Raw genomic sequence first — 23589 nt, forward strand, 5'->3', positions numbered from 1 at the left:
AAGCAGTGCACTCATCTCTGGCCATCCGAGGGGTGACCAACACTCTCCGGGAAGCATTAAGGGCGGTCACACAGGGCCAGGAAAGATACTAAGTACAGCCATGATAACCATGTCTCTCTCTCTTTCATGCTACAGGACCACGCCAGGATCACGGATCCTGGTGACCTAGCTGTATGCCTGATGGCTTACAGAGAGCGAAGAAGATGGAGGAGAGAGCAACTGAGGCACCTGGACATGCAAAGGCAGGAGCAGCAACCTCATGAAGGAGCAGCAGGGGTTCCCGCTCACGGTGCCCAGGAGCGACAGTGAGCAGTGCCTGGTTGGTGCCTAGTGACACCCAGGGACTATAGACACCACCTGCCATTCCTGCAGATAGCTGAGAACCAGTGTTGCCGACGACTGAGCATACCTGGTAGCTCACATCTGCCATTTACTGCAGGACTTGGCACCAAGGGGACATGGAGGGCATCCACTGCCACTGACTGTGAAAATGACTGCGGTGCTCAATTTCTATGCCAGCAGCTCCTTTCAGGGTGAGCTCTGTGGGATTTCACAATCTGCCACCCACAAATGCATCCATGAGGTCACGGATGCCATCTTCTCCATGGCACACAACTTTGTGCCTTTCGTCCCCGACTGGGACAGCCAGGATGCAAGCATCGCCCTGCTGATCCTCCTCCCTATGGGTGCCAGAGGGCCCATGGCTGACTCCATGAGCGGAAGGGATGGCCGGAGTGAGATCAAGTTGCCCAGCACCCCTCTCGCATACACACTGTTGGAGGCAAACTACTGCATCAGTGATAAGTTAAGCTGTCTCAGCAGTGCAGGAGTGACATCCAGGACCAAGGTCTCCATGGTGGCCACCATCCTTGGTGTGTTTCAATGCTGCGCTACCACCTTGGCCTGAAGACGGCTGGACTCCTTCATCGTACAATCTGAGGAGTGCAGCAGACATCCCTTTTTGTTGTTCTCAAGCTTGCTTATGTAGCTCCAGCAACTGTGACATGACCGAGTCCAGAGGCTTGTCATCTGACTTGGACTCAGCAATGTTCTGGCCTCCAGCAGTCCTCCGAGTGCCGGGGACCTGGGAAGTCCCTGCCGTTGCCTGTTATGGATCAGAAAGTGCGACGTGTTCACCAGATTGTGATCCCGAGGCTACTCTAAAGCTAGGTCCCTATGAGGTGTGTCTCTCTGTGCTGGTAAAGGGTGTGGGTGAGCACTGTGATGGGACTTCAGGGAGAGTGCCTTCAGATTCCTCTTCAGAGGTTTCTTCAGAGTTTGGTTGGAGGCCCTGGATTGTGGACTCTGTCAGCTGCTTCCCAGTTGTGCCTGCGAAAGCAAGGGGGGATAATTAGTGCATGTCAGTGGCCTGTGATATAGGACACATCACTCACGGCACGGTTGACTGATGGATGTTGCACGCTGCATCCTCATTTTGGTAGAACAGCGCCAACCTCAACGTCAGCACAGGACCCAGTCATTGCCGGCCAGCTGGAGGGCTCGGTTTTCAAATTCTGTGAGACCTTTGAATTCCGGCACCTCTTCACCTGACTGCGACCTTTCCCTTCTGTTGTGAGCCAGTTTGTCCTGCATGGATAGAGATGGGGAGAGATGCTGGGCCAGATGATAAGTATGCCTAGCCTGCATGGATGGTGAGTAGTCCCATGGATAGGATGAGGACAATAACGGTGTGTGTGAAAGAGTGAATGGTGATGTCCCTCGCACTGGCAGTGAGTGAGGGCCCTCTGGGTGTGTGATGGATTTGTGAGTGTGTGAGTTGGGAGTGATGAAAAGAGTGACTTACCCTGTCAGAACAGGGATCATTCATTCTTTGGTGGCACTGGGTGGCTGTCCTCCTCTGCAGGGCATTCGCGCTGACCACCACCTCCCAAGCCAGTCTGGTGACATTGCTACCCATCCTGCAGCCAGAACAGGGGTGAAGGACATCCCAGCGGGCCTCCATGGCATCCAGTAATCGCTTGAGGGGTCCATCATTGAAGCCGGCAAGAGAGGGGGGGGGGGGGGGGGGGGGGCTACAGTCTTTTTTCGTTGGCCATGTCTCTCAGGCAGCAGTGGTGAGGTGGTGGCGATAAGTGCTTTGCTGGCAGCTGCCTTTTAAAGATGGCGGCCGGCATGATGCAACAACGGGGTGATGGCGAGTGAACGAATGAGAGCCTGCTCGCCATTGAAACAATGTGATTCAAGGAATGAATATATAATGAGGCGGGCTTGGGAAGATACGGCGTGAAAACCCACCATTTTCATCGGCGGGTAGGACCCCATTTTATCCGCCCCCTATCACACTTAGAGCAATTCTGGGAAAATTCAGCCCAGACGTGAAGCTGAGAAACAGCCTCATGAACCTCAAATTGCACCCTGTGGAAATTTCAGCACATTAATATCAACAGGATTTCGATGTTTGTAAACTGCTTTTACATTACGTCCGTTTTTTTCTCACATCGTCTACACCTCTAATGCACCTTCTGCTCTTGACCTTCTAGGTGGTAGAAGTCACAGGCTTGGAAGATACTGTTGAAGGAGGCTTGGTGAGTTGCTGAAGTGCCTGTTATATGGTACATGCTGCTGCCACTGTGCATTGCTGGTGGAGGCAGTGAATCTTTAAGGTGGCGGATGCAGTGTTGATTAAGTAGGCTGCTTTGTCCTGGATGGTGTTGAGCTTCTTGAATGTCATTGCAACTGTACTCATCCAGGCAAGTGGAGAGTTTTAAAAAATGTATTCCTTCATGGGATCTAGGTGTCACTGACAAGGCCAGCATTTATTTGTTACCCATCTCTAATTGCCCCTGAACTGAGTGGTTTGCTAGGCCATTTCAGAAGGCAGTTAAGAGCAACCACATTGCTGTGGGTCTGGAGTCACACGAGGGCCAGACCAGGTAAGGGCAGCATATTTCCTTCTTTAAAGGGAAATGAGTGAACCATATGGGTTTTTACAACAACCAATGATAGTTTCATGGTCACCATTACCAAAACTAACTTTCAATTCCAGGTATTATTGAATGAATTTAAATTCCACCAGCTGCCCAGTGGGATTTGAGCTCATATTTGAGCATTAACCTGGGCCTCCAGATTACTTATCTAGTGACATTACCACTGCACTACAGTCTCTTATCACACATCATACTTGCGCCTTGTAGATGATGGACAGGCTTTGGGTCACTGCAGAATTCACAGCCTTGACTTACATTTGTAGCCATAGTATTTATATATCAATTAAGTTTCTGATCGATGGTTACTCCCAGAATGTTGAAGGTGGGGGATTCATCAATGGTAATGCTGTTGAATGTCAAGGAGAGTTGGTTAGATTCTTTCTTGTTGGAGATGGTCATTGCCTGGTAATTGCGTGGCATGAATTTACTTGACACTTTTCAGCCCAAGCCAGAGTGTTGTCCAGGTCTTGCTGCTTTTGGAGGTGGACGGTTTCAGTATCTGAGAAGTCACAAATGATAATGAACACTGTGCATCATGAGTGAACATCACTACTTCTGGCCTCATGATGGAGGAAAGGTCATTGATGAAGCAGCTGAAGATGGTTGGGCCCAGGACACTAACCTGAGGAACTCCTGCGCTAATATCCTAGGGCTGACATGATTGGCTTCCACCAACCACAACGATCTTCCCTTGGGCTAGTTATGACTCCAGAAAATGGAGAGTTTTCCCCCATTCTCAATGACTTCAGTTCTGCTGGGGCTCCTTGAAGCCACACTCAGTCGAATGCTGCCTTGATGTCAAGAGCAGTCACTCTCAGCTCATCCCTTGAATACAATTCCTTTGTCCATGTTTGGAACAAGGAATGAGGTCAGCAGTTGAGTGGCCCTGGCGAAACCCAAACCCTTACTGGTGTCAGTAAGCAGCTTATTGCTGTGTTTGTGCCACTTGATAGCACTGTCGATGACATGTTCCATCATTTTGCTGATGATCAAGAGTAAGCTAATGGGCTGGATTGGATTTGTCCTGATTTTTGTGGACAGGACATAGCTTGGCAAATTTCCACAGTACTGAGTAGATACAAGTATTGTAGCTGTACAGGAACTGCTTGGCTAGGGACTCGACTAGTTCTACAGCACAAGCCATCAGTCCTACTGCTGCAATGTTGTCAAGGTCCCATACATTACCTTTGCAGTATCCAATGCCTTCAGCATTTCTTGATATCACTTGGAGTAAATCAAATAGGCTGAGGTTTGGCATCTGTGATGCCGGGGACCTGAGGTGGAGGCCGAGATGGATCATCCACGGCACTTCTGGCCTGAAGGTGGTTGCAAATGCTTCAGCCTTTTCTTTTGCACGAATCTGCTGGGCACCCACTTCATTGAAGATGGAGATATTTGTGGAGCCTGCTCCTCCAGTTAGTTGTTTATCACCATTTATGATTGGATGTGGCAGGACTGCAGAGCCTTGGTCTTGATCCATTGGTTGTGCGATCACCTAGTTCTCTCAATCACATACTGATTCCATTGTTTAGCATGCATGTAGTCCTGTGTTATAGTTTCTCCAGGTTGGCACCTCACTTTTAGGTATGCTTGGTGCAGCTCCTGGTGTGCTCTCCTGCAATCCTCATTAAACCAGGGTTGATTCGTGGACTTGATGTTAATGGTGGATATGCCAGACCAAGAGGTTACAAGTTGTGGTTGAATACAATTCTGCTGTTGCTGATGGCCTCACACATACCCAGTTTTGAGCTGCTAGATCTGCTCTGAACCTATCCCACTTAACATGGTGATAGTATCCTCAGTGTGAAGGCAGGACTTTGTCTCTAGAAGGGCAGCGGTATGATTATGCCTGCTAATTCTGTCAAGAACAGATGCATCTGCGACAGATAGATTAGTGAAGACAAGGTCTATTAGACTTTTTCCTCTTGTTGGTTCCCCGTCCAATGGCCACAGGCAGAATGTGGCAGATGTGACCTTCAGGGTTCGGCCAGCGTGGTTAGTAGTGGTGTTACCGAGTCACCCACCCGGAGTACATTCAGTGTCCGCAGTGCTTCGTCTAATGGTTGAGGGAAGGCAGTAAGTGGTAAGCAACAGGAGGTCTCCTTGCCCACATTTGACCTGATGCCACGAGTGTTCAGGGAGTTTGGAGTCAATGTTGGGCAACAGATTAAGTCCCTAGAGGGAAAGCAACGAAGGTTCACCAGACCAATTCCTGGGATGGCAGGATTGTCCTATGAGGAGAAATTGAGGAGACTGGGCCTTTATTCTCTAGAGTTCAGAAGAATGAGAGGTAATCTCAATGAACATATAAAAGTTTTACAGGGCTCGACAGAGTAGATGCAGGAAGGATGTTTCCCCTGACTGGGCGGGTGGTCTAGAACCAGAAGACACAGTCTCAGAATAAGGGGTAGGCTGCTTAGGAACGAGGGGATGAAGAGCTGCTGCTCCAAAGCAGTAATCTCAGGATTACTCCCTATTATAGAAATAGGAGAATTGAGCGATTGAATACATGGCTGGAAAGCTGGTGTAGGAAGGAGGGCATCAGGTTTCTGAGGCATTGGGCCCAGTTCTAGGGAAGGTGGGAACTGTACAAGCTGGACTGTCTAGTCCTGAACAAGACCAGGATGAGTATCCTCACAAGGAGGTTTGCTAGTGCTGTTGGGGAGGGTTTAAACTAGATTGGCAGGGGGATGGGAATCTGAGGGAAGTTTCAAATAGGACAAATTCAGAGCAGGGAATGGGATGCAGAAAATTAGCAAGTGACTCTTAAAGACAGAAGGAGAAGGTTAAAAAAGTGTACAGCACAAGATTTTGACAGTGTTAAAAGGTATATATCGAAATTCAAAGAGTATAGCAAATAAAGCCGATGAGCTGAGGGCACAGATTGACACATGGCAACATGATACCATTGCTATAATAGAAACATGGCTTAAAGAAGGGCAAAAATGGCAGCATGTTTTGTATTTGAGAGTGTTAGGAATGAGTTTTAGCTTTAAAGTTTAAGTTTGATTTGTATTTCTGTATTTATGTGTTAAGAAAAGGTCATGTTGAGTTTTAGTTTCACTTTAAAAGGTGCTTACATTTCTAATGAGTTTTACGACTCCAAGAGAAGTTAAGCGAACAATAGTAGAAAGCACTGTGCTGTTGCCTAGCAACAGTGGTCCAAAGAGGCAGGCCCCACCAACACACACACGGAAAAATTAAAGAAACAGCAGTTTTAAGTTCAGTTTGAAGACAGCTGCCAAGCAGAAGCAACCTAGGAGGGACAGTTAGCCAGTCCCAAGCTAAAGTTGGTTGAAAGTAGCTGCCAGAGACAGACTGGAGCAAAAGGAACAAATAGCAAATTCCAAGCTAAAGTAGAGAGTCCCCAAATCCAGAGGAGTAGAACAGGAGAAAGTCCCAAGAAGATCTTCTAGTCAAAAGAAGGTCAGGAACCTGGAAAAGATCCTGTTAAGTGAAATTAAGAGTGAGGGGCAGAGAAAGGCTCCAATCTTCAAGCTTAAAGAGACAAATACTGCAGGAAGCAGATTTAAAGAGATATAAAGGCTTGTGAGAAGCCAGAAGTTCTAAAGAGACAGGTGAAAGTCTGCAACCTTTTGCTATGGGCATGTGAAGCAGTGGTGTACTGTTGACGGTTGAGTTGGAGACAGAGAATGCATGGAAGACAGCTTGAAAGCATGTGGTGACCCAGGGAAGAGGAACATCAGAAGGAAAGTTCGAAACCCTGGAGGTGAACCCTTATAGAAGGTGCCTGGGAGAAACATTAGTTTGGGAGAAGATTCCAAAGTGTGTTCTTGGAAACCCTTGTGCGAAAGACTGAGTGCAGTGAGACTGGTTGGCTCATGGTGTGACAAGCGTCTGGGGGGAGTTGATGAGATCTGGTTGAGCTGGCAACTGTCACTTGGTTTTGGACTGTGGTGTGTCTGACCACAGATTTCCTATTGGTTTACATGGACTCTGTACTTACTGTGGACATTAGATTATAAAGATAGCTTTTGTAACTTGTGTTATCCTTACAAATCTGTATATAATTGGAAAGGTATATCTGTGGTGAAGGAGTGTTGTATTATAGTTAATGTTTTCTTGTTTAGTAAAGGTTTTATTCCTTTGTTAAAAGTTAATCAGCTGACTCCTGTGACTCTGTTGAGTAGCCACTCTCCACATATCTAAATAAACAAAGAAAAGTTTAGGATCTATCAAGTTGGGTTTCACCCTGGGATCAGAGTTGTCCAGTTGTTAACATCAGCTGGGATCGTAACAATATAGAGTTTTCAGACAGGATAGAAACGTGGATAAAAATGAGGGGGTGTAGCAATATAGGTTAAGGAATCAATTACAGCTGTGAAAAGGGATGGTATGCTAAATGGATCATCAAACGAGGCTATATAGGTTGAGCTCAGAAATAAAAAAGGATCAGCCACACTGCTAGGAATGTACCATAGACCCTCAAATAGTGAGAGGGAGATAGAAGAGCAAATATGTAGGCAAATTTCTGAGCGCAAAAACAATAGGGCCATATTGGTTGGGAACTTGAACTACCCTAATATCAATTGAGATGCGAACAGTATGAAAAGCACAGAGGGCACATAATTCTTGAACTGCATTCAAGAGGACTTTTTTTAGCCAGCATGGAACAAGCCCAATGAGAAGGATTCAAGATTTAATCTTAAGAAATGAAGCAGGGCATGTGGATGAAGTAGCAGTGGGTGACCATTTTGGAGATAATGACCATAATATAGTTAGATTTAGCATCATTATGGAAAAGGACAAAGGTAGAACAAGAGTAGAAGTTCTAAATTGAGGGAAGAAAAATTTTATGAAGCTGAGAAGTGGTCTGGTGAAAGTGGAGTGGGTACAGCTACTTGAAGGAAAATCAGTGACCAAATCAGTGGGAGGCGTTCAATAGCAAGATTCTACGGGCACAGTGTAGACATGTCCCCACAAAGAAAAAGGGCAGAACTGCCAAATCTACAGGCCCCTGGTCATCCAGAAGCATACAGGATGAGATCGAGCAGAAAAAGAAAACTTACGACAATCACAAAAACTTAATACTCTAGAAAACCTAGAGGAGTATGCAAAGTACATGGATAAAGTAAAAAAGGAAATTAGAAAAGCAAAAAGAGGATATGAAAAAATATTAGCAGGTAAAAATCAAGGAAAACCCAAAGATTTTTTTATCAATACATTAAGAGCAAGAGGATAACTAAGGAAAGGGTAGGGCCTATCAGGGATGTAAAAGGTAACTTATGCATTGATGTAGAAGTTGTGGGCAATATTCTTAGGACTCCATCCCATTCTCTCAGTTCCTTCGCCTCCATTGCATCTGTTCTGATGATGCCACTTTCAAAAACGGTTCCTATGACATGTCTTCCTTCTTCCTTAACCGAGGTTTTCCACCCACAGTGGTTGACAGGGCCCTTAACCGTGTCCGGCCCATCTCCCGCGCATCCACCCTCACACCTTCCTCTCCTTGGTCTCTCCAGAACCATGATAGGGCCCCCCTTGTCCTCACTTATCACACCTCCAGCCTCCACATTCAAAGGATCAACCTCCGCCATGTCCACCAACTCCAGCATGATGCCACCACCAAACACATCTTCCCTTCACCCCACTCACCACCAACCACCAGCACCCCCCCCCCACCGCCCCCGGCGGCATTCCACAGGGATCGTTCCCTCCAGGACACCCTGGTCCACTCCTCCATCACCCCTACACCTCAACCCCCTCCCACGGCACCTTCCCATGCAAACACAGAAGGTGCAACACCTGCCCCTTTACTTCCCATCTCCTCACCGTCCAAGGGCCCAAACACTCCTTTCAAGTGAAGCAGCATTTCACTTGCACTTCCCTCAATTTAGTCTACTGCATTCGCTGCTCCCAATGCAGCTTCCTCTACATTGGAGAGACCAAATGCAGACTGGGTGACCGCTTTGCACAACACCTTCGGTCTGAATGCAAGCATGACCCAGACCTCCCTGTTGCTTGCCATTTCAAAACTCCACCCTGCTCTCGTGCCCACATGTCCATCCTTGGCCTGCTGCAATGTTCCAGTGAAGCTCAGCACAAACTGGAGGAACAGCACCTCATCTTCTGACTAGGCACTTTACAGCCTTCTGGACTGAATATTGAGTTCAACAATTTTAGATCATGGACACCTTTAGATCTCCTCCATCCCCATCCCCTTTCCGATCCCCCTTTTTTCCAATAATTTATATAGATTTTTCTTTTCACACCTATTTCTATTATTTTTAAATGTATTTCCATCCATTATTTTATCTCTACCTTTTAGCCTATTTCAATCCCTTCCCCCCACCCCAACCCCACAAGGCTGTCTGTACCTTGCTCGTCCTGCTTTCTACCCTTAATGTCACCTATTAGCATATTCCTTAGATAATACCACCACCTTCAATACCTCTTTGTCCTTCTGTCTATGACATCTTTTGGCTATCTCCACCTATCACTGGCCTTCTATCCAGCTCTATTTGTCCCACCTCCCCCCCCTTAAACCAGCTTATATTTCACCTCTTTTCTATTTTTCCTTAGTTCTGTTGAAGAGTCATACGGACTCGAAACGTTAACTGTGTTCCTCTCTGCAGATGCTGTCAGAACTGCTGAGTTTTTCCAGGTATTTTTATTTTTGTTTTGGATTTCCAGTGTCAGCAGTTTTTTGCTTTTTTCTTAATGAGTACTCTGTCTTCACAAAGGAGAGGGATGATGCAGACATTCTAGTTAAAGAGGAGCATTGTGAAATATTAGATACAATAAGCAAAATGAGAAAGCAAGTTCTGGAGGGACTGTCATCTTTGAAGGTGGGGAAATCACTAGGGCTGGATGGACTGTATATCAGGCTGTTAAAGGAAGCCAGGGAGGAATTGGCAGATGCTCCGAGGATCATTTTCTAATCCTCACTAGATACAGGTGAGGTACCAGAGGATTGGACGTCTCCAAACGTTGTACCATTATTTAAAAAGGGTGCGAGGAGCAGGCCAAATAATTATAGGTCAGTCAGTCTGACTTTGGTGATGGGCAAATTATTAGAATCAATTCTGAGACACAGGATAAACTGTCAACTAGAAAGGAACAGGTTAATCAGGGATCGACAGCATGGTTTTGTCAGGGGTAAGGCTGTGCCTTACTAATTTAATTACATTTTTTGAGGAAGTAACAAAAAGGATTGATGAGGGTAGTGTAATGGGTGCTTGGATTTTAATAAGGCATTTGACAAGGTCCTTCAGGGCAGGCTAGTTGGAGAAGTAAAAGCCCATGGGATAAAGGGAAATGTTGGCAAGTTGGATCCAAAATTGGGTCAGTGGCAGGAAACAAAGGGTAATGGTCGATGGATGTCTTTGTGAATGGAAAGTGGTTTCCAGTGACGTTCCACAGGTCTTAGTGTTGGGTCCCTTGCTGTTTGTGGTATATATTAATGATTTGGACTTAGATATGGGAGGCACGATTATGAAATTTGCAGATGACACAAAAACTGGTCATGTAGTTGACTGTGAATAGGATAGCTTTCGATGCCCGAATGATAGCAATGGTTTGGTCAAGTGGGCAGAAAAGTGGCAAATGGAGTTCAATCCAGAGAAATGTGAGGTAATGCATTTGGGGAGGGCAAACAAAGCAAGGGAATACTCAATAAATGGAAGGATATTGAGAGGGGTAGAGGCAGTGTGAGACCTTGGAGTATATGTTCACAGGTCTCTGAAGGTGGCAGGGCAGGTGGATAAGGTGGTAAAGAAAGCATATGGAATACTTTCCTTTATTGGATGAGCTATAGAATACAAAAGCAGGGATGTAATGCTGGAACTGTATAAGATGCTGGTTAGACCACAGCTAGAATTTTATGTGCAGTTCAGGTCGTCACATTACAGGACGGACATAATTGCTCTGGAGAGAGTACAGAAGAGATTTACAAGAATGATACCAGGGCTTGAAAATTGCAGCTATGAGGAAAGATTGGATAGGCTAAGGTTGTTTTCCTTGGAAGAGGAGGCAGAGGGGTTACTTAATTGAGGTGTACATAATTATGAGGGGCCTAGATTGAGTAGACAGGAAAGACCTGTTTCTCCAAGTGGAGAAGTCAATTACCAGGCAGCACAGTTTTAAGGTTATTGATAGAAAGATCAGAGGGGACATGAGGAACAACTTCTTCACTTAGAGGGTGGTTGGTATCTGGAATTCGCTGCCTGGTTTGGTGGCGAAGGCAGAAACACTCAATTCATTTAAAAGTACCTGGATCAGTACCTGAGGTACTGTAACCTGCTGTAGACCAGATGCTGTAAGGCGGAATTAGAATGGGCGGCTAGTTTTTTATTTTTATTTTTTGGCTGGTGCAGAGACAATGGGATGAATGGTCTCTTTCTGTGCCATTGTGTTCCTATGGTTCTATGAACTATATGGTTCCATATAACCATATGGTGGTGAATCTTTTGAATTCACTACCCCAGAGGGCACTGAGTATGTTCAAGACAGAGACTGATTGATTTCTAAACATTAAAGACTTTCAAGGAATATCGGAATATTGAGGGAAAATAGTACTGAGGTAGATCAGACATAATCTAGCTGAATGAGGTGGTAGGCTCAAGGGGCTGAATGGCCTTCTCCTGTTCCTATTTCCTAAGTTTCCTCTAGACTGTATACCACTATGCTGCCACTTCTGGTGGTTCTATCCTGTTGGTGGGACAGGACATACCCAGGAATCATGACGGAGGAGTCTGGGATATTGGCTCAATGGTATGATTAGGTGAGTTTGTCAGTCTGCTGCTTGACCAATCTGTAGGACAGCTCTCTCAATTTTGGCACTAGTCCCCAGATGTTAGAAAGGAGAACTTTTCAATTTGACTGGGCTAGGTGTTCTGTTATTGTTTCCGGTGCCTGGGTCGATGCTGGGTGTTTAGTCTGGTTTTATTCTTCTCAACATTTCTGTAGTGGTTTGGTACAGCTCAGTGGTACAGGCAATTTCAGAGGACATTTAAGAGTCAACACAATACTGTGTGTCTGGAGTCACATGTATGATTGCATTTCCTTCCCTAAAGGACATTGGTGAACCAGAAGGGTTTTCTCAACAATCTGATAGTCTAAAGGTCACCATTCCAGAGACCTCTAACACCTGGGGAGAATTCTCTCCCAGTCGAGCGGGCCGGTTGGGAGTAAGTGAAGAGCCGATCGCCATCCGTGATCGGATGCGCACTGCCATGTTACGTATCCGGTAGTGCTCAGGCGAAGGAGGGAGAGTCGGGGCCTCAGGGTGCTGCCTCAGGGAGATAAAGTTCAAATTTAAAGTTGGAAAAAAAGAAAAAAAGAAAATTATTCAGATATGTCTCCTCATATGACAGTGTCACATGAGCTGGAACATGTTTACGAATTGTCATAAAAAAATGTTATTTCATTAATAAAACCTTCATGAAACCATATCCTGCCTGTGGATGAGGTTTCATGCAAAACGCGAAGGCTGCTTGGGCTCTTTGTCTGCCCATCAACCTTAAGGTTGGATGGGCAGCCCTGTCAATTTGTTTAATTGGTTTGTTAATGGCTTTAACAGGCCTTTGACAGCTCGGCGGGTGTGCAGCTGACTCCGGTGCACACCCACCAAACGAAAGATCGGAATGACGCGCGGTGGCATCGGAACACATGCCCGACATTTTCATGCCTCATTGTACATGTTGGCGTGCGGGCTCCTGCATACTGAACAGAAAATTCTGGCTCTAGACATCTAATATCCTGGGGTGGATACTATCTGGTCCTGGGAACTTCTTTATCTTAATTTCCATTATTTTCTCCATTTCTTCTACCATTTTTTAAACTTACAGTAAATCAATTTTGTTCCTTGCTGATTTAGGGGTTAAGGAGTCTACAGAGATAGGAAAGAACAAGTCTAAGCAGAATTAAACACAAGGTGAGAACTTCAAATGAGGCAATTAAGGACTGAGAACCAACATGGGCCATCATGGACAGGGATGATGAACATGTGGAACTTGATATGCAATAGGATATGGGCAGCATTTCATGATACACTTCTATTTATTCCCAAAAAATTTGGCCACACAAACTTTAGGCACCATCAGTGATTTTTCTTGTAGCCCAGGCACTGCTTCCCCACACTGCCTTGCACTGGCATACTGGTGACTTTCAAAGATTTCAGTTAAAAGATACAGATCTAGATTTTGGGAGAACACGACCAAACCAGCCTCTCTGTACTGCTTTTCCAATTTCCTATTGGCCCTTTGGAGCCTGGCCCAAATGCATATAAGGTGGGATTTTCATTTTCCAAACTTGGATAGGATAAAAATAGCTAAAGAGGAGGTACTTCAAAGGTTGACAGTATTCAAAATAGGAAAATCACATTTCCAGAACTGAGCCAATGTCTCAGCCAACAAACTCCAGCCCATACCCACTTCCCCACCATGAAGATAGTGTCAACTACACTGCCAGAAAGGAGGACTCAGTAAGGAACAACATTGGGAAATCTCCCAACACCTGATTCCCACCTCCAGGATGAAAATTAGACACCGTGCCTTTTCCTTTGCCCACATTCAGACACTTCCAAGCAAGATGTAACTTGCAGGTGGGGATCTGTTCAACAGTGAGTACATCAACACAAGCAAAGTGGTTCAATTCCAGTGAAAATACAAAGGAATTGTGGCATGACCAATAATGAAATAGAAAGCTTTACACATGTCCAGATGCCAATTTCTTCCCCACATTTAGTTCTTACAATTCATCCAAGTTCTAACATTTTTTGAGGGATATATGTTAGTTTCTAAAGTTTGCAGTCAATACTTTACATTTACACAATCAAAAGCCTTTGCAACCAATTCTCTAATCTATGCTTCTATTTAATGAGGCAATGCACTGAGAACAGTCTTGTAAAACTTACACCAATGTTTCTTATCTTTGTTATTCTCGTCTCTATCATTATTCAAAAGAAGTCAGTAATCACAGTTAGTCATTTCATTTAGTGTTTCTTTGTGATAATAAGTACTTTTTCTTTCAGCAATTATAATTTCCAGGATGTCAAGTTATCGAGTTGGATCTTTGCAAGAAAATTGGAACATCTAATTCAGTGTTATTTCTCACTTACCTTTGATCATGCTTACATCATTTGCGCCATCCCCAATTGCTAGCGTTATTGCTTTCTTGTATTTTTTCACCAGTTCTACCACCTGAGCTTTCTGAAGGGGTGTTACACGACAACAGATAACTGTTTTACAAAGGCAAGCTGTTTTTAGGAATTCTACTTCCAAGTCTTCTAAAGCATGTGCCTGTATTTGGGTAGAAAACATATTACCAAATCTATTTAATTAACTATAATTCAGTAGAAATTCATTATCTCACATACAGTATGTACATGATAGAAATAATACAAAGGAATTCAGCATTGAAAGGGTTCAATGACGCATTCATTGTATAGCAGTAATTTTAAAGGCTCTGACAACAGCTCTGTAATAAGGAGGCAGTGCTGGTGTCTAGTAGAACCACCTCCAGCATGCCACTACCAAGCACATCTTCTCCTCCCCTCCCCTTTCAGCATTCCAAAGGGACCATTCCCTTCATGATACCCTGGTCTATTCCTCAATGACTCCAACAACCATCCCCTTCCCACAGCACCTCTTCATACAAATGCAGGAAATGTAATACCTTTACTCCCTCTCTCCTCACCATCCAAAGCCTCAAACACTCCTTCCAGGGGAAGCAGCAATTTATGTGTACTTCTTTCAATTTAGTATACTATATTCGCTGCTCACAATGTGGTTTTCTCTACACTAGGGAGGCCAAATACATATTGGGTGACTGTTTTGCAGAATATCTCTGTTCTGTCTGTAAGCACAACCCAAGTTTCCAGTGACCTGTCATTTTAATTCTCCACCTTGCTATCACACTGACATAGCTGTCCTTCGCCTGCACTGTTCCAGTGAAGCCGAATATAAGCTTGAGGAACAGCATCTCATCTTTCGATTAGGCACTCACAGACTTTTGGTCTCAACACTGACTTCAACAATTTCAGACTGTAAATTCTGTCCCCCCATTTTGTTTCCTTTACTTTGCATGTTTTGGTTTTTCTCTTATTTTTGCTTTCAGACTGCAGCACACCTGCTCCAGATACATCTTTTGTTTTGTAGTTTTTTTTGTTTTTTTTTCCCTTTGGCCCTGTAAGACAAACTGTTCTGTCATTCAATCTCTCCTGTCTTCCACCCTATCACAGACCTTCCTTTGTCCTTGTCCCATCCACATAATGCTTGCTCAAAATCAATTATATCTCTAACTTTTCCCAGTTCTGATGAAAGGTTATCAACCTGAAATGTTAACTGTTTCGCTCTCACAGGTGCTGCTCGACCTGTTGAGTATTTCAGCATTTTCTGTTTTCAGTTCAGATTTCCAGCATCTGCAGTATTCTGCTTTTCAATCAGGGATGGTATCTCCTGTTAACACTGGATGCATGGATTACCATATAGGGTTAATAAACAATTGTCATGATTTTGTTGTCTGAATTCTTTGAAAATTGGGAAGAAAGGATGAATTTATTTACTCAGTAGTTTGTGTGGGTCCTGATAGGAAGCTGGACATATAAATGATAATCTAATCTGATCTGTTAGGAGCAAAACTTTCACTCCAAGGCATTGACTAAATTGTGAATCACAGATTGCTCCTTAATGATGAGTGTAGTTGAATGGATTAGGAATTTGGTATCCTTGATGAATATTCTTGTTAGGGTATTGATCCCAGTAATTTTACACAGCTAGGTCCTTTTTAACTCGGGTCAGGATGGTGCCCAAAAGTTGAGGACATAAAATATCACTGGATGGGACTGGTATGACTTTGGACCTGTAAGTGGGCTTTGTTGATTTTAACCTCACCTATAGAGTTTCTGTTGGGTGGGATAGTGGTTCAACTGAGCCTGTGATTCTATAAAAAATCAATGGAAATGGAAATGAAAATGAAAATACGTGGTTTATGTAAAAAGGCAGCAAGCTGCAATGTCAATTTTATCCCTGCCTGGCATGTTCAAAATCTCTCCCTATGGATCCAAAAAAGGGTGAAAGAAAGCTAGTTATTAGTTGTGCACTTCTTCTGACCTTTAACTGACTTTAAGATTTTCCAAAGAGCAATCACAGTAAGGTGGTACAGGTCTTGTATCCGTTATCTGAAATCCTCGGGGCCGATCGTGTTTCAGATTCCAGATTATATTGGTTTTCAGACACCGCATATAGGACTAGGCCTAGCTACATTACAAGAGCCCTAAGCCTAAACTAGGCATAGTCTAAAGTAAATAAAATGGCCAGAAAAGTGTCATGATTGTAGGTATAACCTTTCCTACTGCCTTTAGTGGTCACATGATTGTACTAACGAATGAGCCTTAAGCATGGGTAATCCTGCGGGCAGAGCTTTTCAGTTGATGACCTGGTTCAAGCATGTAGCTTCTAAATGAGCTCAATAGTAAAGTTATCCGTTTGAAGTAAGAAACATGTCCCGTACATCAAGTTCATTACAATTGGCGATGAGGATAAATAGCTCTGCTGCTGCACCTCACCTTGTGAATGTGAGTACGTCAGTTCTTAAGGAAAGAAAGAAAAGTATACTCACCAGTCATGCCACTCTTTGGCAAAATTGACCTTATGACTCACCCATAGAACACTGGAGCCAGTACATGGAACACCTAGGTTTTTATTTTGTGTCAAATGAAATATCAGTGGAGGAGAAGCAGAAAGCAATTCTTTAAAGTGTCTGTGGTAGCAAGACATATAATCTCATCTGCAGTCTGACGGCCCCAAATGAGCCAAATTCTAAATATTTTAATGAATTGGAAGACCTCATGAATAAGCATTTTCAGCCAAAGCCATTGGTAATTATGGAGAGGTTTAAATTTAACTTCAAAGTAAAGGCCCCAGGGGAGTCCATCGCAACTCATATAGCGAAATTGAAGCAGTTGACAGAACACTGTGACTTCGGAGATACACTCAATGACATGTTGCAGGACTGGTTGGTTTGTGGCATTCATAATGGCACCACATTCAGCGCCGTTTACTTGTACAAGTTAATATTGATTTGACGCGTGCCATGGAAATAGCACGAGCAATGGAAAGTGCTGAGGGGACTTGCAGGCTTATAGAGGGTGCAACATGGCCCTGTTCTTCAGTTGGGGTGGGAAGCGACTGCCGGGCATGGCGTGAAAACCAGAGAGACAGTCTCTGCTGCTCGAAAAATGAAAAGACATAGTGGAAACATCTCAGCAATGATTCAAAAATTAATCTGTTACAGATGCGGGGGTAACCATATACTTGAAAACTGCATATTTAAGGAGGCAGAATGCCATTACTGCAACAAAAAGGGCATATAATAAGGCAATGCAGGGCGAAATTGAGACAGTCAGTCAGACAGCAAACCAAGATTATTGAAGTGCACAATATAACAGAACCAGAAGCTGCTGATACTAATATCTATTCTCTATACAATGTCAAAGCAATAAAAACTTAACCAATAACCGTCACCCTTCAAGTGAATGGGAAGCCCCTCGTCATGGCACCTAGACACAAGAGCCTCGACCACAGCGGTGGGAGGACACACATTTAAATAGCTAAATGAAGGTACCCAGCTACTGAATCTGCAACAAACCACAGCTCAACTGCAGACAGGGCATCACCACAATACCTGTGTGCAATGACCATTGTAACAGGTGAAGGACCTAGTCTTCTGGGCTGCGAATGGTTACATAAAATTAAGCCCCACCTGTCAAAAATCTTTCAAGTGAGAACAGGAAGAGTTCCTGAGTTGATAAGGGAGTATGACAGTTTATATTGGAATGAGTTAGGAGAATTGAAGAACCTTCACAGGATGCAAGGATCCCTCAGGTCAGAATTGGTTCCACTGGAAAATCATGAAAAGAAACAAAATGAACATTGTTACTCTGAACAAACTGAAGAAACAGTTGGCAGAGAAGACTCAACAACGTTCAATATTCCAGGAAGAGATACAAGACAGAAGAGCTGAAGAATCAGCTGAGTGAAACAAAAGAGGCATTTGAAGGAAAAGTCATGGAACTTTCCAAGATGTGAGTAGGTACGAAGCCAAGGGTAGCTTAACCCCCAAACTGAACCAAGTTAAGATTTTACCAGAGAGAAATTTGACCGACTGTGAAATCAAAATGAAGGACAAGACAAAACTGCGGCAAACAGAAAAAGAAAAGACAGAAATCAAATCCTAAAGGCCAATAGGCTATGTCTCCAGAACCCTCTCTGCAGCTGAGAAGAGTTATTCACATCTTGAAAAGGAAAGTTTATCAGTAATATCTGGCGTGAAGAAATTCCACCAGTATCTGCATGGATGGTCATTTCAACGTTGTGTCGGACCATAAACCATTAATGAGTTTATTTCGTGAGGATAAGTCCATTCCGCCAATAGCATCAGCAAGAATTCAATGTTGGGCTTTGATCTTATCAGTGCATGAGTACATCTTTATGCATCGTCCTGGTGTGCATATTGTAAATGCAGACGCAGTCAGTCATCTTCTGTTGCCAGATAGCATTGTACATGCTCGAGTGCCACAAGAAGTTGTGCTTGTGTTGAATTTCTTGGACTCTTCACCAGTATGCACAAAGCAAATAAGAAGTTGGACAAACAGGGATCCAATTTTGTCAAAAGTCCGAGACCAATTATTGCAAGGATGGTCGAATTCACCAGTATCTGAAGAGATAAGATCATTTCATGCCCGTAAAACTGAGTTAAGTTGTCAAGATGGAATTTTGTTGTGGGGATCAAGAGTCATCATCTCTTCGCAAGGAAAAGAACCACTCTTGATAGAGCTTCACAGTGCACATCCAGGCATAGAGCTTCACAGTGCACATCCAGGCATTTTGAAGATGAAAATGCTCGCGCGAAGCTATGTCTGGTGGCCAGGCATAGACAGTGACATTGAAAGCACGGTCAAGCACTGTCTCTAATGTCAGCAACAACAAAAGCTGCCATCCGTGGGAGTGGTCTGGTCGACCCTGGGTTCGGTTACATATAGACTAGGTAGGTCCATTTTTAGGTATCATGGCCTGAATTTTTTGGCTGTCGGGCGCAAGTGATTGACGGGCCCAGGAATGGAAGGGTGATGGGCTATCGGCCACGATTGGGCCCGACCGCAATTTCACGCTGCTTGGCCAATTAATAGCTAGCCAGCCAGCATGAAACATGCGCCAAAATTTCAGCACTGCCAGGTGGGGATGGGAAGAGGGCAGGCGCTGACGTAACCAAGGGTGCAGGTGAACATTTCAAGAGAACTCCCTGAAGGCAGACAGCTGCCCCAGCAAGCTGCAGCCCTCCAAAGACTAAAGGACACGACAGAAATGCTGTAAAATATGTCCATGCAGCACAATCAAGCACCTGAAAGCATACCTCATCAAAAATAAAACCCAGGTATCTCTTTTTATTTTACTTTTCCACAGAGATTCCATCTCGCCCTGGATAGAGGTTTGAGCAAAAATGTGAATGGCCTGGGAGAATGGCCTGTCCGCCAACCATAAATGTGGATGGGCCACGTAAAATCGCTGTTGATTACATTGTCAATGGGCTTAATTGCCCACTTAATTGTTGGTGGGCGAGCATGGCAGTTGGAAGCGTGCTCGCTGAGCGAAATATCGCGTGAGTGTGTGATGATGTTGGGACGCTCGTCCAACATCATCTCGCACAATTTCACATCCGTTCAGGTCAGGCGCGCACCTGCTCAAGGGATGTAAAATTCTGGCCCATGTTTTTATCGACCATCGATGCACATTCCAAGTGGATAGATGTGTATGAAGTGAGATCATCGACATTATGTCGAACTATTGAAAAGCTGCACCAAGGTTTTAGTATATATGGTCGACCGGAAGTCACTACTTCAGATAACAGTACTGCCTTCATTAGTATGGAATTTCAGAGATTCATGAGTTTAAATGGAACAAAGCATATTAAAACAGCACCATATCATCCCTCATCAAATGGGTTAGCTGAAAGAGCAATGCAAACTGTCAAATCAGGAACAAAGAAGTTATCCAAAGGTACTTTAGAAACTCAAATTTCACATTTTCTTCTCAATTATTGTACGACTGCTCATGCAACTATGGGCTGGATTTTACCATTGGCAAGCGGGGGTGGGGCCCACTCGCTGACGCGTAAAATGACACATGGTGACGGCGGGCGGAACTCCTGACGACACCGCGCCCCATTTAAATTTTCAGGAAGGCGGGAACGCAGCAAAATCAGCTGCGTGCCCGCCGACCTGTCAATGGCCCATTAAGGCCTTGACAGAGCAATTAAAGTAATTAGTGGACCTGCCCGTCCAACCTTAAGATTGGCGGGCAGGCCAGGAGCTCTGGCGAAAACTAGATGGGTGGGATGAGGTTTCACGTAGGGTTTTAAAAATTTTAATAAAGTTTTTTTGGAAATTATGAACATGTCCCAACTCATGTGACATTGTCACATGAGGGAACTTGTTAGGGAAATTTTATTTTTCTATTTTGAGCTTTTTCACATTTAGAGCCGATCTCAGGGAGATGAGTCCACTCTTTCACATGCATGCGCGAAAGAGCTCACTCTCGATTTTAGGAATCCCCCTCTGCCCGCACAGGGAGCGCATAGCACTTCTGTGCGGATGTCACGCTGCCCGCATGCACCTGCCCATCAACTTCCCCCCGATGGGGGGAAAATTCAACCCTATGGGTTCAACATCGTTTGAATTACTGGTGGAAGGCTGCGTTTGTACAAAGTTGAGTATGGCGTTTCCACAATTAGAGTGGAAGGTAGAGAAGAATCAGAGTAGTTAAAAATTGAAGCACAATATTCATAGCAGAGCTCAAAGATTTACTGTGGGGCCACAGTTTTTGTGTGGAATTTTGAAAATGGACTTAGTTGGGTTCCTGATATAATTGTCTCTGAAACTGAACCATTGACATTCCAAGTGGAAGTGGAAGGCTGGATTGTTTGAAAACATGTGGATCATCTACGGAGTAGAGAGACATTCCAACAACCAGCTATTCCACCTGTAACAAATGTCGAACCTTTAATCCCTGAGGTGATAGATAAACCTAGAACAGACATACCTCATGTCTCTGTTGAATTGCCTAATCCTGAACTGCCATTGTCTAACGATGTCCCTGATGCTACAGTTCCTGGTCATGTCGATCCAGTGGGAGAATCTCAAGTGGTAGTGCTACGTCACTCTAACCAAATTAGAAAACCACCTCAGAGACGTAATCTTTAAACACATGACCTGTATGTATATGTTGTGGATTAAAATATTCTTTGTAAATAGGAAATGTAAAAAAACTAAAGGGGGAGGAAATGTAGTGATTATAGGTATAACCTATCCTACTGCTTTTAGGGGTCACATGATTGTAGTGACGAATAAGCCCTAAGCACGGATAATCCTGAGGGTGAAGCTTTCTAGTCATGGACCTGGTTCAAGCACATAGCTTCTAAAAGAAACAAAAACAGAAAATGCTGGAAATTCTCAGCAGGTCTAACAGCATCTGTGGAGAGAAAAACAGTTAATGTTTTGAGTCCATATGACTCTTCTTCAGAGCCCTGAAGAAGAGATGTGGTCGGCAAGGTTCATGCTGGTTTGGGTTGTGTCGGCCCAGGTATGGGACTGCCCACACTAAAGATTGGGTATAGTTGGCGAGGTTTGTATTGGCTCAGGTCAGGGACTTCATGCACTAAAGGTTGGGCGCAAGTCAGTGAGGATCGTGTTGGTTCTGGTCGTGTTGGCTCGGATCAGGGATTTCCTGCATTAAAGGTTTGTGTCGGTTCAGGCCATGTTGGCTCAGCTCAGGGACTTCTCATGCTAAAAGTCGGGGGTGGTTGACGAGGTTTGTGTTGACTCAGGTTAAGATTGATCTGCCAAGGATCTCTGATGGATTTGCCAACATCAGGAGGTGATTCACAGTTTTGGAGGCAAAAATGATTGCCCATACCATTAAAAGGTTTTCCATTATGGAGAGACCATAACAATGTTCAGACCTCCCAGATGCGCCCCAGCTCTGTTATTTAGGAGCATATTACTGACAATTGCTGCTCCTGCTGCATCCCTCCTTGCCCCTAACCCTTCCCACAAGCCCCACACCATCACTTGAGGATATTTGGTGACTTTGCCAATGATCTTAAAGCCTTGTATATCCCTGGACTTCTGAACAATTTATGAGGGGTTTAGGCAGGGGGCAGCAACTCCAAGCTGCATATCAGGTCTCAGTCTTTATTCTGAACTACTGGCATATTTCTACCAGATGACTGGCAGATTCCAACCTCATTATATTCTCTGGGTTAACATGAGCAACATCATGGGAATTTTACCAAATTTCTCAATAATCACATTCAAATCCTACTGTTCAATAAACAAAAGGAACAACTACCTCATTTTAAAGGTATTATGTAAAGGTTTCTTACCAGGGTGTCTCCATTGATCACTAGCCCGTACTCCCCATCAGCATATTCTTCAGGTAGGATAGGGGGTTTCTTTGGCTGCTTGATACTGATTACTTCATTTTCTGTTTGGTCCTGCTTCTTCATTGTTGCTGAAGCTTTTCTACGTGCACAAGAGCATTAATTATATACCAAATACATGACTTGAAGGAAAATTATATAAATTTGTAATTTGCATGTTCAGAAGGATAAGTAGTAACTTGATTTGATACTAGAATATATGTGAAGTTCTCACTAATTTAAAATGTTAAATAATTCAATTTACATACATAAACAGGCCAACGAACCAACTAGTTAGGCCCAAACAGTTTATGCTCCACTTGAATCTCCTCCCACCTTTCCTCATCTAAATCTACCATTACAACCCTCTATTCCCTTCTCCCTCATATCTAGCTTCCCCTTAAATGCATCAATACTATTTGCTTCAACCACTTCCTGTAGTAGCGAATTTCATATTCTTACCACTCCTTGGGTAAAGATGTTTCATCTGAATTCCCTATTGGATTTAGGAACATAAGAGCAGGTGTAGGCCATTCATCCTGTCAAGCCTGCTCTGCCATTCTGTACGATCATGGCTGATCATCCACTTCACTGCCTTTTTCCCACTGTTATGACTTGGCAGCTAATGTGTGCCAGGTGGACCAAATCCACAAGGGAAACTTGACTGCGCTATCACAATGGTTTTGCAATTTGTATTTTTTATGAGATGTATGTATTGAATTCAGAAGTAATGAGTCCACTAAGGCCTTTAGAGATTTTAAAAATTAAATTCAAAGATGTATTAACAAAAGAAACAATTTCAAGCATATACATAAGATTACAGTTACTTAATACTATGATAAATCCCAAAATTCCTAATTAATCTAACTCCCAACTACACACCCACTTCAAGGCAACAGTCGAAAATAGATTTTAAATTTGAAGAACAAGCCTGGAAGTTACCACAGCACCCACTTGACAGTGGAATTTCAAAGGCTTTTGTCCAACTTTAGTTACTGGATACAGCAGGCTTTTGCAAAAATGGCTGGTGGCTTCAAGGCTGTTTCACACACTCCTGTTAGATCTTACATGGCCCCCCCAACATGGTCTTTTATTCCTCTTTGTATATGTTTCTCTCTCTTTAACCTGTAAATTCCATTGTTCCATATGTCTTGTAAACTTACTTTTCCCATAATATAAAAATCTTTCATGTTGCTAATATGAT

The 23589-nt window shown here is 43.9% G+C and overlaps 1 protein-coding gene across 1 annotated transcript in view; it reads right to left on the bottom strand.

Moving 5' to 3' along the window:
- The window catches only part of atp8b5b (ATPase phospholipid transporting 8B5b), a 306737-nt gene that overhangs the window by 65743 nt on the left and 217405 nt on the right, over positions 1–23589 (bottom strand). The window contains exons 20-21 of the mRNA XM_041183329.1: positions 22350–22488; positions 14029–14209 (exon numbers count right to left, since the gene is read on the bottom strand). Coding sequence (XP_041039263.1) covers positions 14029–14209; positions 22350–22488 — 320 coding nt within the window. The remainder of the gene's footprint in view (positions 1–14028; positions 14210–22349; positions 22489–23589) is intronic.

This window comes from Carcharodon carcharias, chromosome 1 (genome assembly GCF_017639515.1).
Source record: "Carcharodon carcharias isolate sCarCar2 chromosome 1, sCarCar2.pri, whole genome shotgun sequence".
Lineage (NCBI taxonomy): Eukaryota > Metazoa > Chordata > Chondrichthyes > Lamniformes > Lamnidae > Carcharodon > Carcharodon carcharias.